At 43.9% G+C, this 20,980-nt stretch overlaps 1 protein-coding gene across 2 annotated transcripts in view; it reads right to left on the reverse strand.

Moving 5' to 3' along the window:
- The window catches only part of GALNT7 (polypeptide N-acetylgalactosaminyltransferase 7), a 134,307-nt gene that overhangs the window by 24,673 nt on the left and 88,654 nt on the right, over window positions 1–20,980 (reverse strand). For both annotated transcript variants that reach the window (XM_069576763.1, XM_069576764.1), the window contains exon 3: window positions 1,456–1,622. In XM_069576763.1, coding sequence (XP_069432864.1) covers window positions 1,456–1,622 — 167 coding nt within the window. The remainder of the gene's footprint in view (window positions 1–1,455; window positions 1,623–20,980) is intronic.

The following is a 20,980-nucleotide window of genomic DNA, read 5'->3' on the forward strand; positions in this document are numbered from 1 at the left end:
ACACCTTATGATGTATCTTCACTATTTTAAAGACTATGCTGAGCTTTTAAACTTGTATTAATAATGTAGTGGTTCTTAAAATCTGTACACGCATGACATGGAATTTGTTATTTTTGTAGATTTAAGTTTTGCTAAATTTAAAACACTGTTGGCAACAACAATATCACTTAAAAACATATTATCAAATATTTATCTTGAGACAGGAATAGCATTCATAATGAAAATATTCCTACCATAGAAAATTACAACCAAGATGTCTCAGCTAAAGGCATTTGATGACTGAAAAATTTATACATTCTCTCTGCTCTTTACTCTAAAATTATAAATTCTCTGCTTTGATTAGTTGAAGAAAGTGATTAGGTGTATAATGAGGAGAGGGAAAGGAAGTAAGTAGGTCATATTTCTGTTTCTCTCCATGCTAATATAATGTGTGCAAGGTCAAGATTCTGGTCATGTCCTTTCAAAAACAGCAGAGGTTTATAAACTTGGTTTAGAACTTGGAGAGTTCTATATTAAGTTTTGGAGGAAGCTGTTTTAAAGCCATTTTGAATTTTTTTTTTCTTTCATGCTGATCATGTTCTGACTTCTTTTCTAACATCCTGGAGAAGACTCTTGAGAGTCCCTTGAACTGTAGCATTATCTATCTTTTGATATTTATGTCACTAAGAAGATATATTCAGCTTACAATAATGGATCTATTTGAAGAAAAAAAAATTAACTTAAAAAACCCCACCCCACTTAACTGGAAAGTTATTGCTCAATCTCTCCCTTGTCAAGTGGAACCAAGACTAACTGATGTCACCATAAACACATTAGTGCTCACTCCATAAGAAGAATAAAAAATAAAACACTGTTTCCTTCTATTCAAATATCCTCAATCAAATATAGAACAAAGGAAGATTTAGTAGATACTTTCTATCATAAACAAAATAGCCCATGGTCTCTGGTCAAATTCAATGTTTGCATCATCATTCAAATGCAAAATAAAGCTATTAAAACGTATATAGATCTCAATATATATATTTAGATAGGGCTTTGGGTGACATTACAACATACATGCCACTGCATTTTTTCAGTCATTTAATGAATTACCTTTACAACTAAATGTTTATAAAATCCAAGGCCCAAATAATTGGTATAGTATAAGACTGTGATTAAATGTGCAGACTATAGATTGGGAGGCAGCTGTTAATTACTACCTGTCACCTCTGGCAAGTTACTTAACCTGCCTTAGTTTCAAGTGCAAAATGAAAATAAACAATATCTCTCACAAGGATTACTGTCAGGACTAAAGAAACTAATTCACATACAATGCTTGGCACAGTGCCAACTTGTTGATTATAGATGCTATCAATAGATACCATTAATTTCTACAGTATTTTGAAATTACATGTTTGCAACTGTTTATAATTTAAACTTACTTTATAGATTAAATGTCAATCCCTTAGCCATTACCTTTGTTACTGAAATCATCAATTAACACGATTTCTGCTAAGTATTTCCTTGGAGTCCTTTTAATTACACTGTGGACTGTTCTCATGAGGGTGGACCACCCTTCATTATGGAAGACGATGATGATGCTGGCTGTGAGCAGGTTTTCATCGTAATGCCAGTACTTGCATCTGCAAAAGGAACATTTCATCATATTTATTCCGAGATAAACTGCAATGCTTGGTTCCAAACTGACAATGACTATGTTTTCTGGTTGGATTAAATATTATTGACTTTAAGGTAAGTAAATGAAATTTGTTGTTCAGTCACTCAGTCCTGTCCGACTCTTTGAGACCCCCATGGACTGTAGCATGCCAGGCTTCCCTGTCCTCCACTGTCTCCTGGAGTTTGCTCAAACTCATGTCCATTGAATTGGTGATGCCATCCTACCATCTCACCCTCTGTCAATCCGTTCTCCAGCCTTCAATCTTTTCCAGCATCAGGGTCTTTTCCAGTGAGTTGGCTCTTCGTATCAGGTGGCCAAAGTGAATGAAATATAACCTTTTATATTTTGACAGAAACCCATAGTAGAAGAGAGAAGCTGCTGTGAGATGAAGTTACTCATGTTCAAGTTACTTCTTCACCAACCAGCACTTACTGTGACAAAGAGAACTTATTTGTGAATTTATGCTTCTTAGCTGGGGATGGTATTAACGTTTGTTTTTCAGGTCTTCAAGCTCAGTTTATTTTCTGTTTTAAAACTCGAGCTTCTGGTGCAAGGGATTTATTTCACTTGCTGTGAATAAACCACTGTACAACTGTGTTTGAAAGCCGTCCTGTTCAGAAAAAAATTAAATGGGCTGAACTTCAGGATACAGGAAGCATTCCAAAATTAACTGCTGGATGAATAAACAAAGTTCTAATAGTGTTTAGAGTTGTTAGATTGGCTAAAGGGGCTTTAACTATTTTACACAAAACTGCTTGAAACAACTGTAGCGGGAAGAACGTTGCCAGAAGCCTTTCTCTAATTGGAAGGAAACCCAAAACAGGGCCTGATAAAGACTCGGGGAACCAAAGGAGGTTCAGTGAATTTCACAGAACCATTACACACACAAACACACACACACACACAGAGTCAACCCTCCATATCTGTGTGTTCTGCATCTGAAGAGTCAACCAACTGTGAATCAAAAATACTAGGAAAAAAATTCCAGAGAGTTCCAAAAAGCAAAACTTGAATTTGCCAGGGCAACTATTTAATAGTGCTTGCCTTGTTTTTGTGTTTTGTTTAGTCCCTAAGTTGTGACCAACTCTTTGTGACCCCATGGACTGTAACACGCCAGGCTCCTCTGTCCATGGGATTCCTCAGGCAAGAATGCTGGAGTAGGTTGCCATTTCTTTCTCCAGGGGATCTTCTGAACTCAGATTGAATCCATGTCTCATACTTGGCAAGAGAATTCTTTACCACTTAGTCACCTGGGAAGCCCTACATTGTGTTAGGTATTATAAATAATCAATTAAAAGTATACGGGAGAGTGTGTATAGGTTATATGTAAATACTGCTGCTAAGTCACTTCTGTCGTGTCCGACTCTGTGCGACCCCATGGACGACAGCCCACCAGGCTACCCCGTCCCTGGAATTCTCCAGGCAAGAACACTGGAGTGGGTTGCCATGTCCTTCTCCAATGCATCAAAGTGAAAAGTGAAAGTGAAATCGCTCAGTCATGTCCGACCCTCAGTGACCCCATGGACTGCAGCCTTCCAGGCACCTCCGTCCATGGGATTTTCCAGGCAAGAGTACTGGAGTGGGGTGCCATTGCCTTCTCCGATGTAAATACTAAGCTTTTTTATATCAAAGATTGAGTATCCACAAACTTTGGTATTCAGAGGGGTCCTGGAACCTCTCTGCTGGTGGATACCAAGGTACAATCACGCCCATACTATGCATATACAAGCGTATGTGTGTAGATGTATATGTGTGTATGTACACACACGTACACTTTTTCTCATTGGATATGGGAGAACAAGATAATAAGAATACAACAGGCGAATAACGACAATTTGAGACCCGCTTTTTTCTGCAGGAGTTAGTTTTCAAAACTAGCATCTGGTGCTTATTATCTTCCCCTTGATGAGTGGAAAGAAAGAGTTTTTTTTTTAATTCCAAAGCTGTCCATGAAGTAATAAATAAGCTTACTCCCAAGGTTAAATTGAAAACCATAAAAGCAGTCTCGAACATTATCAGCTTGATAACCTACACCATCATTATCTAAAACAGGACCTGGCCCAATAGAGATGCAAACAACTTTATCTGCAGGTGTATATGTCCCTTTCAAAACTCTCAGCTGTATGTGCTTTGTTGCTGTTCAGTCACTCAGTCACGTCCAGCTCTTTGTGACCCCATGGACTGCAGCACGCCAGGCTTCCCTGTCCTTCACCATCTCTTGTTTTTAAGAGGTTGTTTTTACAGAAATGCAGACTGAGTCTGGAATCCGTTTTTTTTCTTACTTCTTGCATCTGCATTTCCTTGTTGAAGGAGTAGTAGGTACATGGTATCTCCCGAGCTAGACACTAGCTCAGCATGGAGGAACACACATGCTCTCTGCTCTCATGAAGCCCACGGTCCTACAGGATGGTGAGGCTTGAAAGAGAAGTCTGCATATGTCACTGGGGAACCATGGTGCATTTGACAGGTAGATCTCATTCAGTCTCAAGACAGGTGGCCAGGAAGGCGTCCTGGAGCCATGGGGTGAAGGTGAAAGCAAAAGGATGATTTAAAAAGCACTGAGACCAAAGAAGTGGGGAGGAAAAGATAAAAGCACAGCAATGAATTGTGTGCACGTGAGTCAGATGAAAAATGAGTAGATGGACGATCTATGTCTTTGGAAGGTAGAATTAAAATCTGAAAAATAGTGAAGAAGAAAACTTACAAGGAAGGGCATTTTCAGTCTAATAGCAAATACTAGCATATACTTATTATGTGTCAGACACTATCCCATGTGCTTTACTTTATTGACTTACTTAACCTCACAACATCACTATGAGGTTAGTACTATTAATCTCCCCATTTTACAGATGAGATCACTGAGGCTCAGAGATGAACGGCTGCTTAATATCACTCAGAAAGTAATGAAGCCAGGACATAAATCTAGGCTGTCTTGGGTTTAACAGGAAGTCTTATTAAATGTAAAATAAAAGAAAAAAAAGTACTAGCTATACCCATCCATGAATGGTTAAGATGTCATTTAAGGTCTGAGAACTAATAATGACATTGAATATAATATCAATACAAGGCACTCAATGAGCTTATTATGTGATAGGAGCTCTCTCCTCCCCCTCTTCCCTGCTCTGTGCAGCCTGGAGATACCCCAGGAATGGGGTGGGAGGGCAAGACACCCTTTGGCAAGTTAAAGCAGACTTTCCAAAGTTGGGAAGGGCAACATGCTCTTTCAGAATAACAAGTTAAAAAACACAGTAATGGCTGTACCAGTTTACATTCCCACAATCAGTGTTGGAGGGTTCCCTTCTCTCCACACCCTCTCCAGCATTTGCTGTTTGTGGATGTTTCGATGATAGCCTGTCTGACCGATGCGGTGATATCTCACTGTAGTTTCGATTTGCATTTCTCTTTTGGTACAGCCACTATGGAGAACAGTATAGAGGTTCCTTAGAAAACTAAAAATAGAACTATCATATGACCCTGCAATCCCATTCCTGGGCATGAAAGGTCAAAGTAAAAGTCGCACAGTGGTATAGGACTCTTTGCGACCCCATGGACTGTAGCCCACCAGGCTCCTCTGTCCATGGAATTCTCCAGGCTAGAATACTGGAGTGGGTAGCCATTCCCTGCTCCAGGGAATCTTCCCAACTCAGGGATCGAACCCCAGGTCTCCCGCATTGCAGGCAGATTCTTTATCATCTGAGCCACCAGGGAAGCAAATAAACCCAGAGAAAAACATGGCCTGAAAATATACATGCACCCCAATGTTCATTGCAGCACTGTTTGCAATGGCCAAGACATGCAAACAACCTAAATGTCCATCGACAGAGGAATGGACAAAGATGTGATGTGTGTGTGTGTGCGCGCGCGCGCGTGTGTGTATGAATATTAGCCGTTAAAAACAATGAAATGAGGCCGTTTGCAGCAACATGGATGGACAGTGTCACACTGAATGAAGTAAGCCAGACAGAGAAGGAGAATTATCATATGACATCTCTTATTTGTGAAGTCAAAAGAAATGACACAAATGAACTTACAGAACAGAAAGAGGCTGACAGACTTAGAGAATGAACTCAGGGTTGCTGGAGGGGAGGGACAGTTAAGGACTTTGGGAAGGTCATGCTATATTCAAAACAGATAACCAACAAAAACATGTTGCATGGCACATGGAACTCTGCTCAACGTTACATGGCAGCCTGGATGGGAGCGGGGTTTGTGGGAGAATGGATACATGTATATGTATGGCTGAGTCCTTTCACTGTTCACCTGAAACTATCACAACATTGTTAATTGTTGTTAAAAATAAATAAATAAATAAATAAAAAGCAAAATGAAAGGTATAAAGATGTTCCAAGTGTGGGAAATAGAAAAGTGTGCATAAATATATTTTTCACCCCCCTCCACCCACCACCAAAAAAACAAATGGAAAAAAAAAAAAAAACCCAGTGTGGAAGACTGCAGATCTTGAAAGATGTGATGAGTGTTTCTGGACAGAAACTAACCTGGGCAGGTATGTTTAATTTTGGATAGGAAGGGACAATGATCTCCCCTCAAAAAAAGAAAAAAAAAACTATAAAAACAAACACTCTGATAAGAGATTCAGGCAATAATTTTCTTCCACTAGGCTTAAAGAAGCAGAACCAGATGGGACAGATATTGATTCTGATTTACAGCAGATACTAGAACTGGTGAAAGTATTTACATCATGGGAAGAAATTTGGAATTTGCTGATTTCTATGGCAAAAGAAGACAGCTTGGGGAAACAAGCCAGATGAGGACTTTGAATGGGAGACAGAGAGGAGCTGAAAACACAGAGGGGATGAAGGAGGAGAGGAAGAGGAAGAGGATAGAGTGACGATGAGAGGGAGACCGTTGGGAGGGGACATGCATTCCTACAGGACAGGGGGACAAGAGGCAGCAGAGAATGAGTTGCCCAATTTCCCCATCTTCTCTCAACCATGTAAGGTGTGGAAATAACTCCAAAGATGTAAATTAGATTGTGTGAGAGCTCAATCGCTCAGTCGTGCTTGACTCTCTGTGACCCCGTATACTGCAGCCCACCAGGCTCCTCTGTCCGTGGGATTCTCCGGGCAAGAATACCGGGGTGGAGGGCCATTTCCTTTTCCAGTGGGTCTTCCTGCATCTCCTGCATTGGCAGGGGGATTCTTTAGCACTAGTGCCACCTGGTGGCTCACACAATAAAGGGTCTGCCTGCAATGTGGGAGACAACCTGGGTTCAACCCCTGGGTGGGGAAAATCCGCTTGAGAAGGAAATGGCAAGCCACTCCAGTATTCTCTCCTGGAGAATTTCATGGACAGAGGAGCCTGGCCAGCTACTATCCATAGGGTCACAGAGTCAGACACAACTGAAGCGACTTAGCACATTCAATGTTCATAGCAGCATTATTTACAATTGCCAAGATATGGAAATGACCTAACTGTCCATAAACAGATGAATAGATAAAGAAGATGTGGATATATATATACATGTATATGTATTTACCCAATGGAATACTAGTCATAAAAAGAATGAAATTTTGCCATATGCAGCAACATGGATGGACTTTATGCTAAGTGAAATAAGTCAGACAGAGAAAGACAAATACTTATGACATCACTTATATGTGGAATCTAAAAAAAATACAGCAAACTAGTGAATATAACATAAAAGAAGCCGACTTGTGGATATAGAGAACAAACTAGTGGTTCCCAGTGGCTGGCGGGGGAGGGTCAATGGCGGGAGAGGGGGAGGAACAAACTATTGGGTGTAAGATAAACGGGCTCAAGGATGGATCGTACAACACGGGGATACAGCCAATATTTGGTAAGAACTATAAATGGAAAGTAGCTTCTAAAATTATATAAAACTCTTTTAAAAATGGAGAAAAAAATTACAAAAGCAATACAGAATTTGTTGCACAAAATCCAAACAAGATAGACGTTTATAAAGTAAAGGTAAAAGTTCCCTCCTGCCCATCTCCCCAGCTGTGTCCACTCTTATCTCCTAGAGGAAATCACTGTTACTAGTTGTGTTTATTTAGATTTCTTTATAATCATGCAGACATGTAAACACATGTCTGTGTATATGTATGGATATATTCAGATGTGTATGCACAGATTCTTCTTCAATGTGAGTATCTAATTCTTGGAAGCTATTGCATAACATTCCATAATATGGCTGCTCTATCACCCGTGCGGCCTTCTCCTTACGCATGGACATTTCAGTTGGCTCTGCAGTGACAGTGGTCATTCTTACATGTAAATCTCTATGCCCTTGCCTGGGAATCTTTCCTACAAAAGGCTCCAGACTGTAAGCTCAGTGAGGACAGGAACCTCATCTGCTTTGCTCACCTCCTTCTAACACAGAGCAGCTGCTCCATAAATATTTTTCGGATTGTTTTGTGGATATATTTGAAATGCCTCTGGATGTGTTTTCTCCTCTGAGTAATGTCCACTCTCCACCCCACCGCGCTCCTATTTTGAGGCACTTTCAAGAATAAGTCAGTCCATATGGCAGGTGGGGGTGGGAAAGAAAGGGGAGGCAGACACTCCTCCAGTGGGAGGCTGAAAATCTGGAGGAAAGCAGGTGGCAGGACAGAATAAAAGCAGATGGATACTGGACAGAATAAAAGCAGATGACAACTCACTGACATATACACTGTTGTTACTGTGCATAAAATAGAGAACTGAGAACCTACTATACAGCACATGAACTCTGCTCAATGCTCTGTGGTGACCTAGATGGGAAGGAAATCCAAGTAAGAGGGGATATATGTTTAGGACTCACTGGAAAAGACCATGATGCTGGGAAAGACTGAGGGCAAGAGGAGGAGGGGGTGACAGAGGATGAGATGGTTGGATGGCGTCACCGACTCAAAGGACATGAATCTGAGCAAACTCCGGGAGATAGTGAAGGACAGGGAAGCCTGGGGTGCTGCAGTCCACGGGGTCGCAGAGTCAGACACGACTTAGCAGCTGAACAACAACAACAATATATACGTATAGCGGATCTGTTCTACTGAACAGCAGAAACTAACACAACATTGTGAAGCAATTACATTCCAATTAAAAAAAAGCATATGGCAGGGGAGGCTTGAGCCTAGCTTCTGTTTCTGAACTTTAGGGGAGAGGCCAGGTGGGGAGGCTGCAGTGTAGGATGGAAACGATGCTGGGGATATTCAGGCAGCAGGGAGCTAGGTAGTCTCTTCCCACCTCCTGTTTGCAGTCTTTTAGCCTCTAGATGGAGCCAGAGAGCACAGATGTTTCCACCTGCTGTCAGCACAGTTAAGATCCAGAGCTGCCAGGAGCCACCATGTAAGGGGTAAGATGTGCAGGTAAGTGATGGGGTGTTGGACTTAAGCCAGCGCCTGGTCCTGGGGCTCAGAGGGTCCTTTGTACCCATGAGAGCCCAAGTGTAGATGAGTGAGCGCCCACAGTGGGGAAGCTTGAGGAGGGACGCTGGGGCAGGCAGGTGATGAAGTTTAGTACATCTGGGAGCCAGAAGTGGACGCCAGAGATGGAGGGAACAGGGGCCAACACCTCTCGGACACGGTAACTTCCGGTCGCTGGATGCTACAGAAGAAAGGGCGACCCCTTGGGGCACAGGAGCAGCCGGAGGGGGTCTACACTGCAGGCTGTCAGGTCCTGTCCCGGGAGACCTTGCAGCCCCCACAGACGAGTGACCTTTAATCACAAGCCTTCAGTTGCCCCCATTAGCCCGAAGGCAGGCCCAAGACAAAGTTTAGCTCTTTGGGCAGCTCTGCTGACTTCCCGTTGGGAGAGGAAGCTGCTGGGCAGGGCGCAGAGTCAGAGCCGGTGACGATGCAAAGCCTGGACCAGAAGACAGAGCTGGAAGCAGCAGCCTGTGCTCAAGTCATACCGTCTATTCTGCAGCATCTCTCTTGCTTTACTGCCATAGAGTCACAGTAAGTTTTAAGAAGCAGGACGGACGGAAACACGAGGCCACGCTGAAAAGGGAGCGTTCTGTGATAGACTCGTGAGTGATTTCTCCTTTCTGGCACTCTATTTTCCAAGAGACCTTAATGGCCCTGTGACGTCCAGGGCACCATGCTCCAGGGTGAGTTATCACAGACCTGCTCTGGTCACACATGCTCATGTTCAGATCACTGGTTTGCAGGGATTCAAGCTGCAGCATTTTCTGTTTTAATTTATTTTATTGAAGTAGAGTTGATTTACGATGTTGCGTTAATGTCCACTGTACAGTACAGTGGTTCAGATTTATATGCATGTGTGCTAAGCCTCTCATTCATGTCTGACTCTTTGCAACCCTATGGGCAGTAGCCCGCCAGACTCTTCTGTCCATGGAATTCTACAGGCAAGAATACTACAGTGGGTTGCTGTGCCCTCCTCTAGGGGACCTTCTCAACCCAGGAACTGAACTGGCATCTTGTGTGTTTCCTGCATTGCTGGTGGATTCTTTACTGCTGAGCCACCAGGGAATATGAAATATATCTTTTTCATATCCTTTTCCATTATGGTTTATCATAGGATATTCAATATAGTTCCCTGTGCTATACAGTAGGACTTTGTTTACCCTGTAGTGTTTTTCTTAAAGTAATTTTACAGAATATTTCCATGACAGCTCTGTGGGCCAGGTACTTGTATCAGAAGACAGAAATGAAGAATTTTCTTTCTTCCTTTTTAATTGCCACTGCTGCATGACATGTGGGATCTTAGTTTCCTGACCAGGGATTGATCCCGCGCCCCTGAATTGGAAGCACAGGGTCTTAACTACTGGACTCCAGGGAAGTCCCCAGAATTAAGAATTTTCATAGTGACTTTTCTATAACGTAAAAAGCCAAAAATAGGTTTCATAACAGAAAAAGACATGCCTATTAGCAATTTTCTTCTGTTTTACATTGTCCCAGCTAGATTTTTTTTTAACATCTGCAGTTTCATATAAAGCCTTTATGTATTTAGGCTTCATCAATAAATAATATCTAATTCAGCTGACTATGAAAAACCGGTTACAGCTGGAAGGTTGCTTGGCCAGCCTGAGATCTGAGCATCCTGCTGGTTTTGAAAGCTGCCTGCTCCCACTTTCACAACAGGGATTGCTGTACAGACCAAGTGCAGACGTGGGCCCCTCTCCCCTGGATGTCTGGGGATACAAGGAACACAGCTCTTCACTGGCTCCTCTATTCTTATCCCGATGTAAACTAATATGTATTACAGGGGCCAACACCTCTCGGACACGGTAACCTCCGGTTGCTGGACGCTACAGAAGAAAGGGCGACCCCTTGGGGCACAGGAGCAGCCGGAGGGGGTCTTCATATATATATATATATATATATATATAATTCTTTGCTAATATATTCTTTCTTTTCACTTGGCACATAAAATTGAAGCACGATAAACTATTTTGTATTTAATCATTTTCTCAAAACTCTGCCTCTATTGTCTTGAAGAGTTTTGTATCCCTCTCCTCAGTTATTAGAAACTCTAGGATGGTCTCGTTACTTTTCCTCAATGTTTTCATCAATCTTATCAAGACTGTTCAATCAGTCTTCCCTGGGAGATTAAAATTAAAACAGTACTACACTGCTATATTTAAAATGGATAATCAACAAGGACCTACAGTATATAGCACAGGGAACTCTGCTCAATGTCATGTGGCAGCCTGGACAGGAGGGGAGTTTGGGGGAAAATGGATACAAGTATTAGTATGTGTATGACTGAATATGTGGTCTTCTCCAGCACCACAATTTGAAAGCATCAATTCTTCAGCGCTCAGCCTTCTTTATGGTCCAACTCTCACATTCGTGCATGACTACTGGAAAAATCACAGCTTTGACTATATGAACCTTTGCTGACAAACTGAAGTCTCTGCTTTTAAATACGCTCTCTAGGTTTGTAATAGCTTTCCTTCTGAGAAGCAAGTGTCTTTTGATTTCACGGCTGGGAGGCAAGAAACCAGAGTGGTCAGAAGGCAGGGTTGATGCTCCCAGTCAGTCCAATCTAAATTAAAAAGCACAGGCTGGCCACATGTGCAAGCTTTTAAGACAAGTTCCCCGAGTGCCAACCGGGCAGTTGCATCTCAGCTTCATTTTCTGGGGCTGAGAGTTGAAGGGCTCAGGTTTATCTCATTTCCAAGTGACAACGTATTGGAGGAAAGGGGGAAATTCTCAGCAGGGCAGAATGAGTTGGACCAGAAATTCTACCATCATGGCTGATTCCTAAGGCAGGAAGCTACGAAACACCACAGCTCTATGTATCTCCCATAACAAACAGCAAGACCACTACCTACAAAGAACTACGGCTCTATGTATCTCATGTAACAAACGGCAAGGCATCCTGTGAGCTCCGGCTCTCTGAAAAGCCTCTATCTGTCCTATTTCCATTTCCACTACCCTCCTCTGGCAGGCAGTTTCCCAGCTTCCCTGCAGGCAGTGGGGGCCAGCTGTCTAGTCCTCACCCACAAGAGTTCAGCAGCCAGAGACCCTCAGACAGTCGGAGCGCGGCTGGAATTCCCATCTCCAAAGAGCCAGAGGCCTCCTGAAGTTACACCGCCGTGGGGCTCTGCAGCGACCTGGGATGGCACACACAAACCCTGGGGTGGAGACCGTGCAGGATGCTCCGAGAATGCCTCCATCTCTGCTGTGCTGTCCCGCCAGTGCTCTGGCTTACTTAGCCTCCTGACAAGCCAAGCAAGGGTGGAGGGCGTGCTCTACGCTCAGAAGTGCTCTTGGGAAGGATCTCACAGGTGGCAGGTGCCAGAGCGACTCCACGGGGTGACTCTGTCCCTATGTGGAGGACACCAAGTGGGGGGCACCAGGGATCTCAGGTTTTGGGGGCACTGGCTGGTGGGCCTGCAGGGAGGAGTCCATGAAGATTCTTTCTCAAGGGAACTGGGAAAAATTTGAGGGAGTTAAATCCTAGCACCGTGGATCATGTTTGAGACAAATAAGTGGTATTTTTCCTCTTTAGTTCAGTTCAGTTCAGTTCAGTCACTCAGTCGTGTCCGACTCTTTGCGACCCCATGAATCACAGCACGCTAGGCCTCCCTGTCCATCACCAACTCCCGGAATTCATTCAGACTCATGTCCATCGAGTCGGTGATACCATCCAGCCATCTCGTCCTTGGTCGTCCCCTTCTCCTCCTGCCCCCAATCCCTCCCAGCATCAGAGTCTTTTCCAATGGGTCAACTCTTCGCATGGGGTGGCCAAAGTACTGGAGTTTAAGCTTCAGCATCATTCCCTCCAAAGAACACCCAGGACTGATCTCCTTTACAATGGACTGGTTGGAGCTCCTTGCAGTCCAAGGGACTCTGAAGAGTCTTCTCCAACACCACAGTTCAAAAGCATCAATTCTTCGGCACTCAGCTTTCTTCACAGTCCAACTCTCACATCCATACATGACCACAGGAAAAACCATAGCCTTGACTAGACAGACCTTTGTTGGCAAAGTAATGTCTCTGCTTTTGAATATGCTATCTAGGTTGGTCGTAACTTTCCTTCCAAGGAGTAAGCGTCTTTTAATTTCATGGCTGCAGTCACCATCTGCAGTGATTTTGGAGCCCCCCAAAATAAAGTCTGACACTGTTTCCACTGTTTTCCCATCTATTTCCCATGAAGTGATGGGGCCAGATGCCATGATCTTAGTTTTCTGAATGTTGAGCTTTAAGCCAACTTTTTCATTCTCCTCTTTCACTTTTATTAAGAGGCTTTTTAGTTCCTCTTCACTTTCTGCCATAAGTGCCATTTTTCCTCTTAGTGACCATGACCTCACTTCATCCCAGGCTGGGGAAATGCATTTCTACCAGGCTGTATGGTACATACACGGGCACACCTGAATAGTCCTGTCAGGGCTGCACTAGGGTTACACGACTTGCTCAAAGTTACAGCTGGTGACAAGCCAAGATTTAGATGAGAATGCTTTGACTTGAAGATTATTTTCCCTAAACCATAGATTTACTAAGAAGTACTCCCAACATCAAGCTTCCCTGCCAGCTCAGACGGTAAAGAATCTGCCTCCAACATGAAGACCTGGGTTCGATCTCCTGGTTGGGAAGATCCCCTGGGGGAGGGCATGGCAACCCACTCCAGTATTCTTGCTTGGGAAATCCCAAGGACAGAAGAGCCAGATGGGCTACAGTCCATAGGGTCGCAAAGAGTTGGACACGACTGAGCAACTAACACACATACACATTCCCCAATATATGCTTAAAAACAAACAGGAAAGTGAATTTCTATTTTCGCTCAACACCCAGGGGATACAGGGTGGTGAACAGACGGTGGGACTTAGTTGTATGGATCACTTTCTGCCTGATTCCAGGTCCAAGGGCACCGAGTGTGTCCGGGCACACTAAGAAAGCTGACTCTGTCACTGGGTAGCTGTCTTCAAATGATTTTTTTTTTTTCTTGAAAAGGAAAACATGCTCGGACAGATGTGTCTACTTAATGATCTGAAATATCAAACCACAAGTTAGGGGAAAAAAAATCTGGCAGGGAATCTTAGTACTGGACATATGTTCTTGTGCATTTCTCTAAAACTCCTTGGGAAATAAGAAAGAACATTTCACAGTGGAAGCCATATGCTTCCAGCTATATTGGACTCTCAGCTCACACAGGAGCTTGCATTCCATGTTCTGACTTTACAGAAGCACCACTTTAAACACCAATAGATCTGAGCTGAGACAAGCACCGCTACAGGAGTAAGGATCTGGGTGCTATGGCCTGGATATTATGATGCTAAGGGCATCGACCAATGCTGGTTTGCATCTGTAACTTATTAATTTACGCTGTGCCTTATTCCACAAAGGACTTCAAGAAGCTTATGAAGACACACAGGATACAACGATATAAAAGTTCAAAATAGAGGAGAGGGAAAAGATGAAGAAAGAAAGCCTGAAGGGAAAAAAGAGGAAGGAAAAACAAGGCTTTAAAAGCACATACCAGGGGACTTCCCTGGTGGCCCAGTGGCTAAGACTCTGAGCTCCCAATGCCAGGGACCTGGTTTTGATCCCTGGTCAGGGAACTAGATACCACATGCTGCAACTAAGAGCTCACATGCCACAAACTAAAGATGCCCCATGCTGCAATCAAGACCCAGCGCAGCCAAAAATAAAAAGTGCATACCAGAAGGCCAAGGCATCCTGCATGCACAGTCCTGGAGTGCCATTCACAGAGAAGACCCTCGGACCACATCCACCCCCCCTGCCCCCCTGACCTGGACCGCACAGTGGCCTTGCACCCCCCACCTCTGCTCCATACTGAGAACGGATGGGTCACAATTTGGCTTGAATTTTCCAGCAGTGAAACCTGGTCAGGGCTGTGTTTAACAAACCAGTTGTTCAAAAAAAAGTACAATATACTTGGCGTGCAGACCAGATGGGATTCTTTTCCCCCCTGGGGGGCCTCCTTATGGTGAAGGCAGTGATGAGTCTCCTGGGCTGTTTTCATGGAGGCTGTCAGTGGAGACCAATGGCGTTGTACCAAAACACAAGTCAGTGTAACAGTTGTGTGGAGACCAAGTTGGGAATTTAACTTCAACACTGATTTGAAGATCACACTTTGCAAACATTCCTTAAAATGTTTACTGAGTCATCCCCTGTTCCATGTTTCATCGCTCAGTGAGTGATTATATGCCTTCTCCATGTGCTCCAGTTTCAACAAGGACGTCACCTTGACCATGTGGAGGACTTGTATTTTGAAAGGCAGATTTTGACCGTGGTGATGACTGAAGAAAAGGTATAAGCTTACAGGGAGGCATGGTAAACTTACTCTGGACTGAGCAAATAGTTTCCCACCAGAGAAGTGTTAGGTGTTGAAGGAGTTATCAATATAGGCTATAGAACATTTACTTATGGAAGGTCTTAAACACTAGCTTATAGTGATGTTCCTATAGCAAAATGAGGAAATCTACATACATTTTATACAGGGGTTAAGAATTCACCTGCCAATGTAGGGAACGTGGGTTCAGTCCCTGGTCTGGGAAGAGTCCATATGCCTCAGTGAATAGCTAAACCTGTGTGCCACAACTACTGAAGCCTGCATGCCCCGGAGCCCATGTTTTGCAACAAGAGAAACCACAGTAATGAGAAGCCTGCCAACCACAACTAGAGAGTAGCCCCCTCTCATTACAACTAGAGTGGAAGCCCAAGCAGCAATGAAGATCCAGCACAGCCAAAAATAAACAGTTTTTTAAAAATCTATTTATTTGGCTGTGCCAGATTTTTATTGTGGCACAAGGGATCTTTAGTTTCGGCATTCGAAATCTTAGTTGCAGCATATGGGATCCAGTTCCCTGACCAGGAATTGAACCTGGGCCCCGTGCATTGGGAGCCAGGAGTCTTAGCCACTGGACCACCAGGGAAGTCCCCAGTATGTTTAGCAGTTTACCATCATAAAGGTACTAAAAAGGCAGGTTGCTTGCTTAGCATGTAGTATAATTGACACATCAGTTCAGTCACTCAGTCGTGTCCGACTCTGCGACCCCATGGACTGCAGCACGCCAGGCTTCTCTGTCCATCACCAACTCCCAGAGTCTGCTCAAATTCACGTCCATTGAGTCAGTGATGCCATCCAACCATCTCATCCTCTGTCGTCCCTTTTTCCTCCTGCCCTCAAGCTTTCCCAGCATCAAGATCTTTTCCAAAGAGTCAGTTCTTTGCATCAGGTGGCCAAAGTATTGGAGTTTCAGCTTCAGCATCAGTCCTTCCAATGAATATTCAGGACTGATTTCCTTTAGGATGGACTGGTTGGATCTTCTTGCAGTCCAAGGGACTCTCAAGAGCCTTCTCTAACACCATAGTTCACAAGCATCAATTCTTTGGCGCTCAGCTTTCTTTACAGTCCAACTCTCACATCCATACATGACTACTGGAAAAACCATAGCCTTGACTAGATAGACCTTTGTTGGCAAAGTAATGTTTCTACTTTTTAATATGCTGTCTAGGTTGGTCATAGCTTTTTTTCCAAGGAGCGAGCGTCTTTTAATTTCATGGCTGCAGTAATCATCTGCAGTGATTTTGGAGCCCCCCAAAATAGTCTCTCACTATTTCTACTGTTTCCCCATCTATTTCCCATGAAGTGATGGAACTGGATGCCATGATCTTAGTTTTCTGAATGTTGAGTTTTAAGCCAGCTTTTTCACTTTCCTCTTTCACTTTTATCAAGAGGCTCTTTAGTTCTTCTTCACTTTCTGCCATAAGGGTGGTGTCATCTGCATATCTGAGGTTATTGATATTTCTCCCAGCAATCTTGACTCCAGCTTGTGCTTCATCTAGCCCGGCATTTCGCATGATGTACTCTGCATGTAAGTTAAATAAGTAGGGTTACAATATACAACCTTGACATACTTTTCCTACTTGGGACCAGTCTGTTGTTCCATGTCCAGTTCTAACTGTTTCTTCTTGACCTGCATACAGATTTCTCAGGAGGCAGGTCAGGTGGTCTGGTACTTCCATCTCTTTTAGAATTTTTCACAGTTTGTTGTGCTCCACAGTCAAAGGCTTTGGCATAGTTAATAAAGCAAAAATAGATGTTTTTCTGGAATTCTCTTGCTTTTTCTATGTTGGCAATTTGATCTCTGGTTCCTCTGACTTTTCTAAATCCAGCTTGAACATCTGGAACTTCACGGTTCATATACTGTTGAAGCCTGGCTTGGAGAATTTTGAGCGTTACTTTGCTTGTATGTGAGACGAGTGCAATTTGCGTGGTACTTTGAGCATTCTTTGGCATTGCCTTTCTTTGGGATTGGAATGAAAACTGACCTTTTCCAGTCTTGCGACCACTGCTGAGTTTTCCAGATTTGCTAGCAGCACTTTCACAGCATCATCTTCAGGATTTGAAATAGCTCAAGTGGAATTCCATCACCTCCACTAGCTTTGTTCATAGTAATGGTTCCTAAGGTCCACTTGACTTCACATTCCAGGATGTCTGGCTCTAGGTTGGTGAGTGATCATACCATCATGATTATCTGGGTCATGAAGATCTTTTTTGTATAGTTCTTCTGTGTATTCTTGCCACCTCTTCTTAATATATTCTGCTTCTGATAAGTCCATACCATTTCTGTCCTTTATTGAGCCCATCTTTGCATGAAATGTTCCCTTGGTATCTCCAATTTTCTTGAAGAGATCTCTAGTCTTTTCCATTCTATTGTTTTCCTCTATTTCTTTGCACTGATCACTGAGGAAGGCTTTCTTATCTCTCCTTGCTATTCTTTGGAACTCTGGATCCAAATGGGTATATCTTTCCTTTTCTCCTTTGCCTTTAGGTTCTCTTCTTTTCTTAGTTATTTGTAAGGCCTTGTCAGACAACCATTTTGCCTTTTTGTATTTCTTTTTCTTGGGGATGGTTTTGATCACTGCCTCCTGTACAATGTCAGAAACCTCCATCCATAGTTCTTCAGGCACTCTGTCTATTAGATCTAATCCCTTGAATCTCTCTGTCACTTCCACTGTGTAGTCATAAGGGATTTGATTTAGGTCATACCTGAATGGCCTGGTGGTCTTCCCTACTTTCTTCAATTTAAGAATGAATTTGGCAATAAGGAGTTCGTGATCTGAGCCACAGTCAGCTCCTCATCTTGTTTTTGCTGACTGTATAGAGCTTCTCCATCTTTGGCTGCAAAGAATATAATCAGTCTGATTTTGGTGTTGACCATCTGGTGATGTCCATGCATAGAGTCTTCTCTTGTGTTGTTAGAAGAAGGTGTTTGCTATAACCAGTGCATTCTCTTGGCAAAACTCTGTTAGCCTTTGCCCTGCTTCGTTTTGTACTCCAAGGCCAAATTTGCCTGTTACTCCAGATAGCTCTTGACCCACCAGAGAACCACCAGAACTTACACAGGACTGGGGAAACAGACTCTTGGAGGGAACAAACAAAACCTTGTGTGCACCAGAAGTGAGATGAAGTTAGTTATCAGAAGGGTTATGACTCAGAAATGAGATGTTATCATAAGGTAAGTTACATAAAGAAAGCTGAGAACCAGAACTGATGCTCTTGAACTGTGAGAAGACTCTTGAGAGTCCCTTGGGCTGCAAGGAGATCAAACCAGTCAATCCTAAAGGAAATCAACCCTAAATATTCATTGGAAGGACTGATGCTAAAGGTGAAGCTCCAATATTTTGGCCACCTGATGCAAAGAGTCGACTCACTGGAAAAGACCCTGATGCTGGGAAAGACTGAGGGCAGGAGAAGGAGGCAACAGAGGATGAGATGGTTGGATGGCATCACTGACTCAGTGGACATGAATCGGAACAAACTTCAGGAGACAGCGCAGGACAGGGGAACATGGAGTGCTGCAGCCCACTGGGATCACGGAGAGTCGGACCCAACTTATCGACTGAACAGAAACAAGATGTTACTGACAGGGTGAGTTCATTCTTACCCTGAAGAAGGTAGATGCCAGGAAATCTCAAGCCACAATTTTGGGAAACACTGTAATTCATTAAACTCTGCCAAAGGAACCCAAGGAATGAACACCTCTGAGATCACAAGTAAGGTGAGTCATCAGCTTGCTGCCTTTTCTCCTTGGAGCCCTAGGTTTCTAGCAGGTCTCCAGGTAGACCACACGCAAGGGAGACAATTACCAGAAAAAGAAAGAAAAAAGGGAAAGGGCAACAGGGATCTCATCTGTGTGTGGTGACAGCTGATGGAGCAGCGGGGACCAAAGGTGTGATGAACGGTGGGTAGAGTCAAGGAAATCCTCCTAGGCACGAGGAAGGGTTACTGATCCTTCCATCCGGCTGGTCCACTGGGATTCATCCCGCTGAAATAATCTGTGCGGCACTGAGTTGGCAGCTACAAGGAGCATCTGTGTAAAAGCTCCTGCCTGGCTGTGAGGTGATCTTTATTTTCTTGTTTTAAATTTTCTGTTAAAGATATTTCCTCTTTCAAAATATTGAGAAGTAACATTGCTACTTGAGACAACCACAGCCAAACAGAACACCACGTGGCAGCTTCGTAAGCATCAACCCCTTGGGCAAAAGGTCTGCCTGGGCCTCTGTTTCTTTGTTTCTTTTTTTAAAAAAACTTTCTGGCCACATCCTGTGGTATATGGGATCTTAGTTCTCTGACCAGGGATGGAACTTGTGCCTCTTGCAGTGGAAGCCTGGAGTCTTAACCCCTGGTCCACCAGGGAAGTACCCTCTGGTAGCTCTTTTCTTACTAAAACCTTCCCATGAGGGCGTCCCAGTCCTAGAATCCCCCATTCCCCACAGCACGTGCTCTGTGGGCGGCTTTACCTGAGTGCATCTATTTTAAGCAAGGGCACATTTTATAAAAACATGACTATTTACACCCATGTGCATTTTGATTCAACAGGAGGATACTGGACAGATCCTCACATTAAACTGTGGGTGCCACTGTGTTTCACTTCTGCCATGCTTTCCCTCCGGATACTGACTGGTTAGGCCATCAAATTCCATCTGATTACAGAGCCAGCCCTCCCTCGGGTCTCCATCCTGTCGAAGGGGCAGAGCGGGGACAACACAGAACAGGACAGGAAGGGGAGGGCAGCTGTCTCTGGAGCAGACACTCTGCCCTGATGGGAAAAGGTTGCCATAGAGATAGATGTGAGAGTCTGAGAGCTTGGGCAGGGGGTGGGGAGGGTAAGGAGAAGAGGCCGTCTGGGAGGGTCAGCTGCCTATCTGGGGAGGTTTACAAATCCCGGCGAGAAAGTCAGCTCTTCCACGTGCCAGCACAGTGTTTCCAGCATTACCGAAAAAGTATGTCTAATTACCACCAGCTTAGAAATGAAGTATTTCATGCGGTAGAAAAAAATCATACTTCTTCAAAATCCACCCAAGGCCTTAGAAATCAATCCTAGATATTGTGAAGCAGTTTTAAAACAGTTCTAGACGTCCTGAAGCAAACTGAGAGATGTTCAGTTATGCTTCTCAGGGAGTGAAAAGGGTTGTTTTTAAATTCCTTTCAAGGGACTTCGCTGGTGGCCCAGTAGGTTGACTCCAGGCTTCCACAGCAGGGAGCATGGGTTCAATTCCTGGTTGGGGAACTACGATCCCACAGGCCACACAGTACAGGCAAAATAAACAAATAAAAGGAGAATTTTTTAAAAATTCCTCTCAATACTGTAAGGGGAGAAGGCAATGGTACCCCACTCCAGTACTCTTGCCTGGAAAATCCCATGGGTGGAGGAGCCTGGTGGGCTGCAGTCTATGGGGTCGCTAAGAGTCGGACACGACTGAGCAACTTCACTTTCACTTTTCACTTTCATGCATTGGAGAAGGAAATGGCAACCCACTCCAGTGTTCTTGCCTGGAGAATCCCAGGGATGGGGGAGCCTGGTGGGCTGCAGTCTATGGGGTCACAAAGAATTGGACATGACTGAAGCGACTTAGCAGC

This window comes from Ovis canadensis, chromosome 2 (genome assembly GCF_042477335.2).
Source record: "Ovis canadensis isolate MfBH-ARS-UI-01 breed Bighorn chromosome 2, ARS-UI_OviCan_v2, whole genome shotgun sequence".
Classification (NCBI taxonomy): domain Eukaryota; kingdom Metazoa; phylum Chordata; class Mammalia; order Artiodactyla; family Bovidae; genus Ovis; species Ovis canadensis.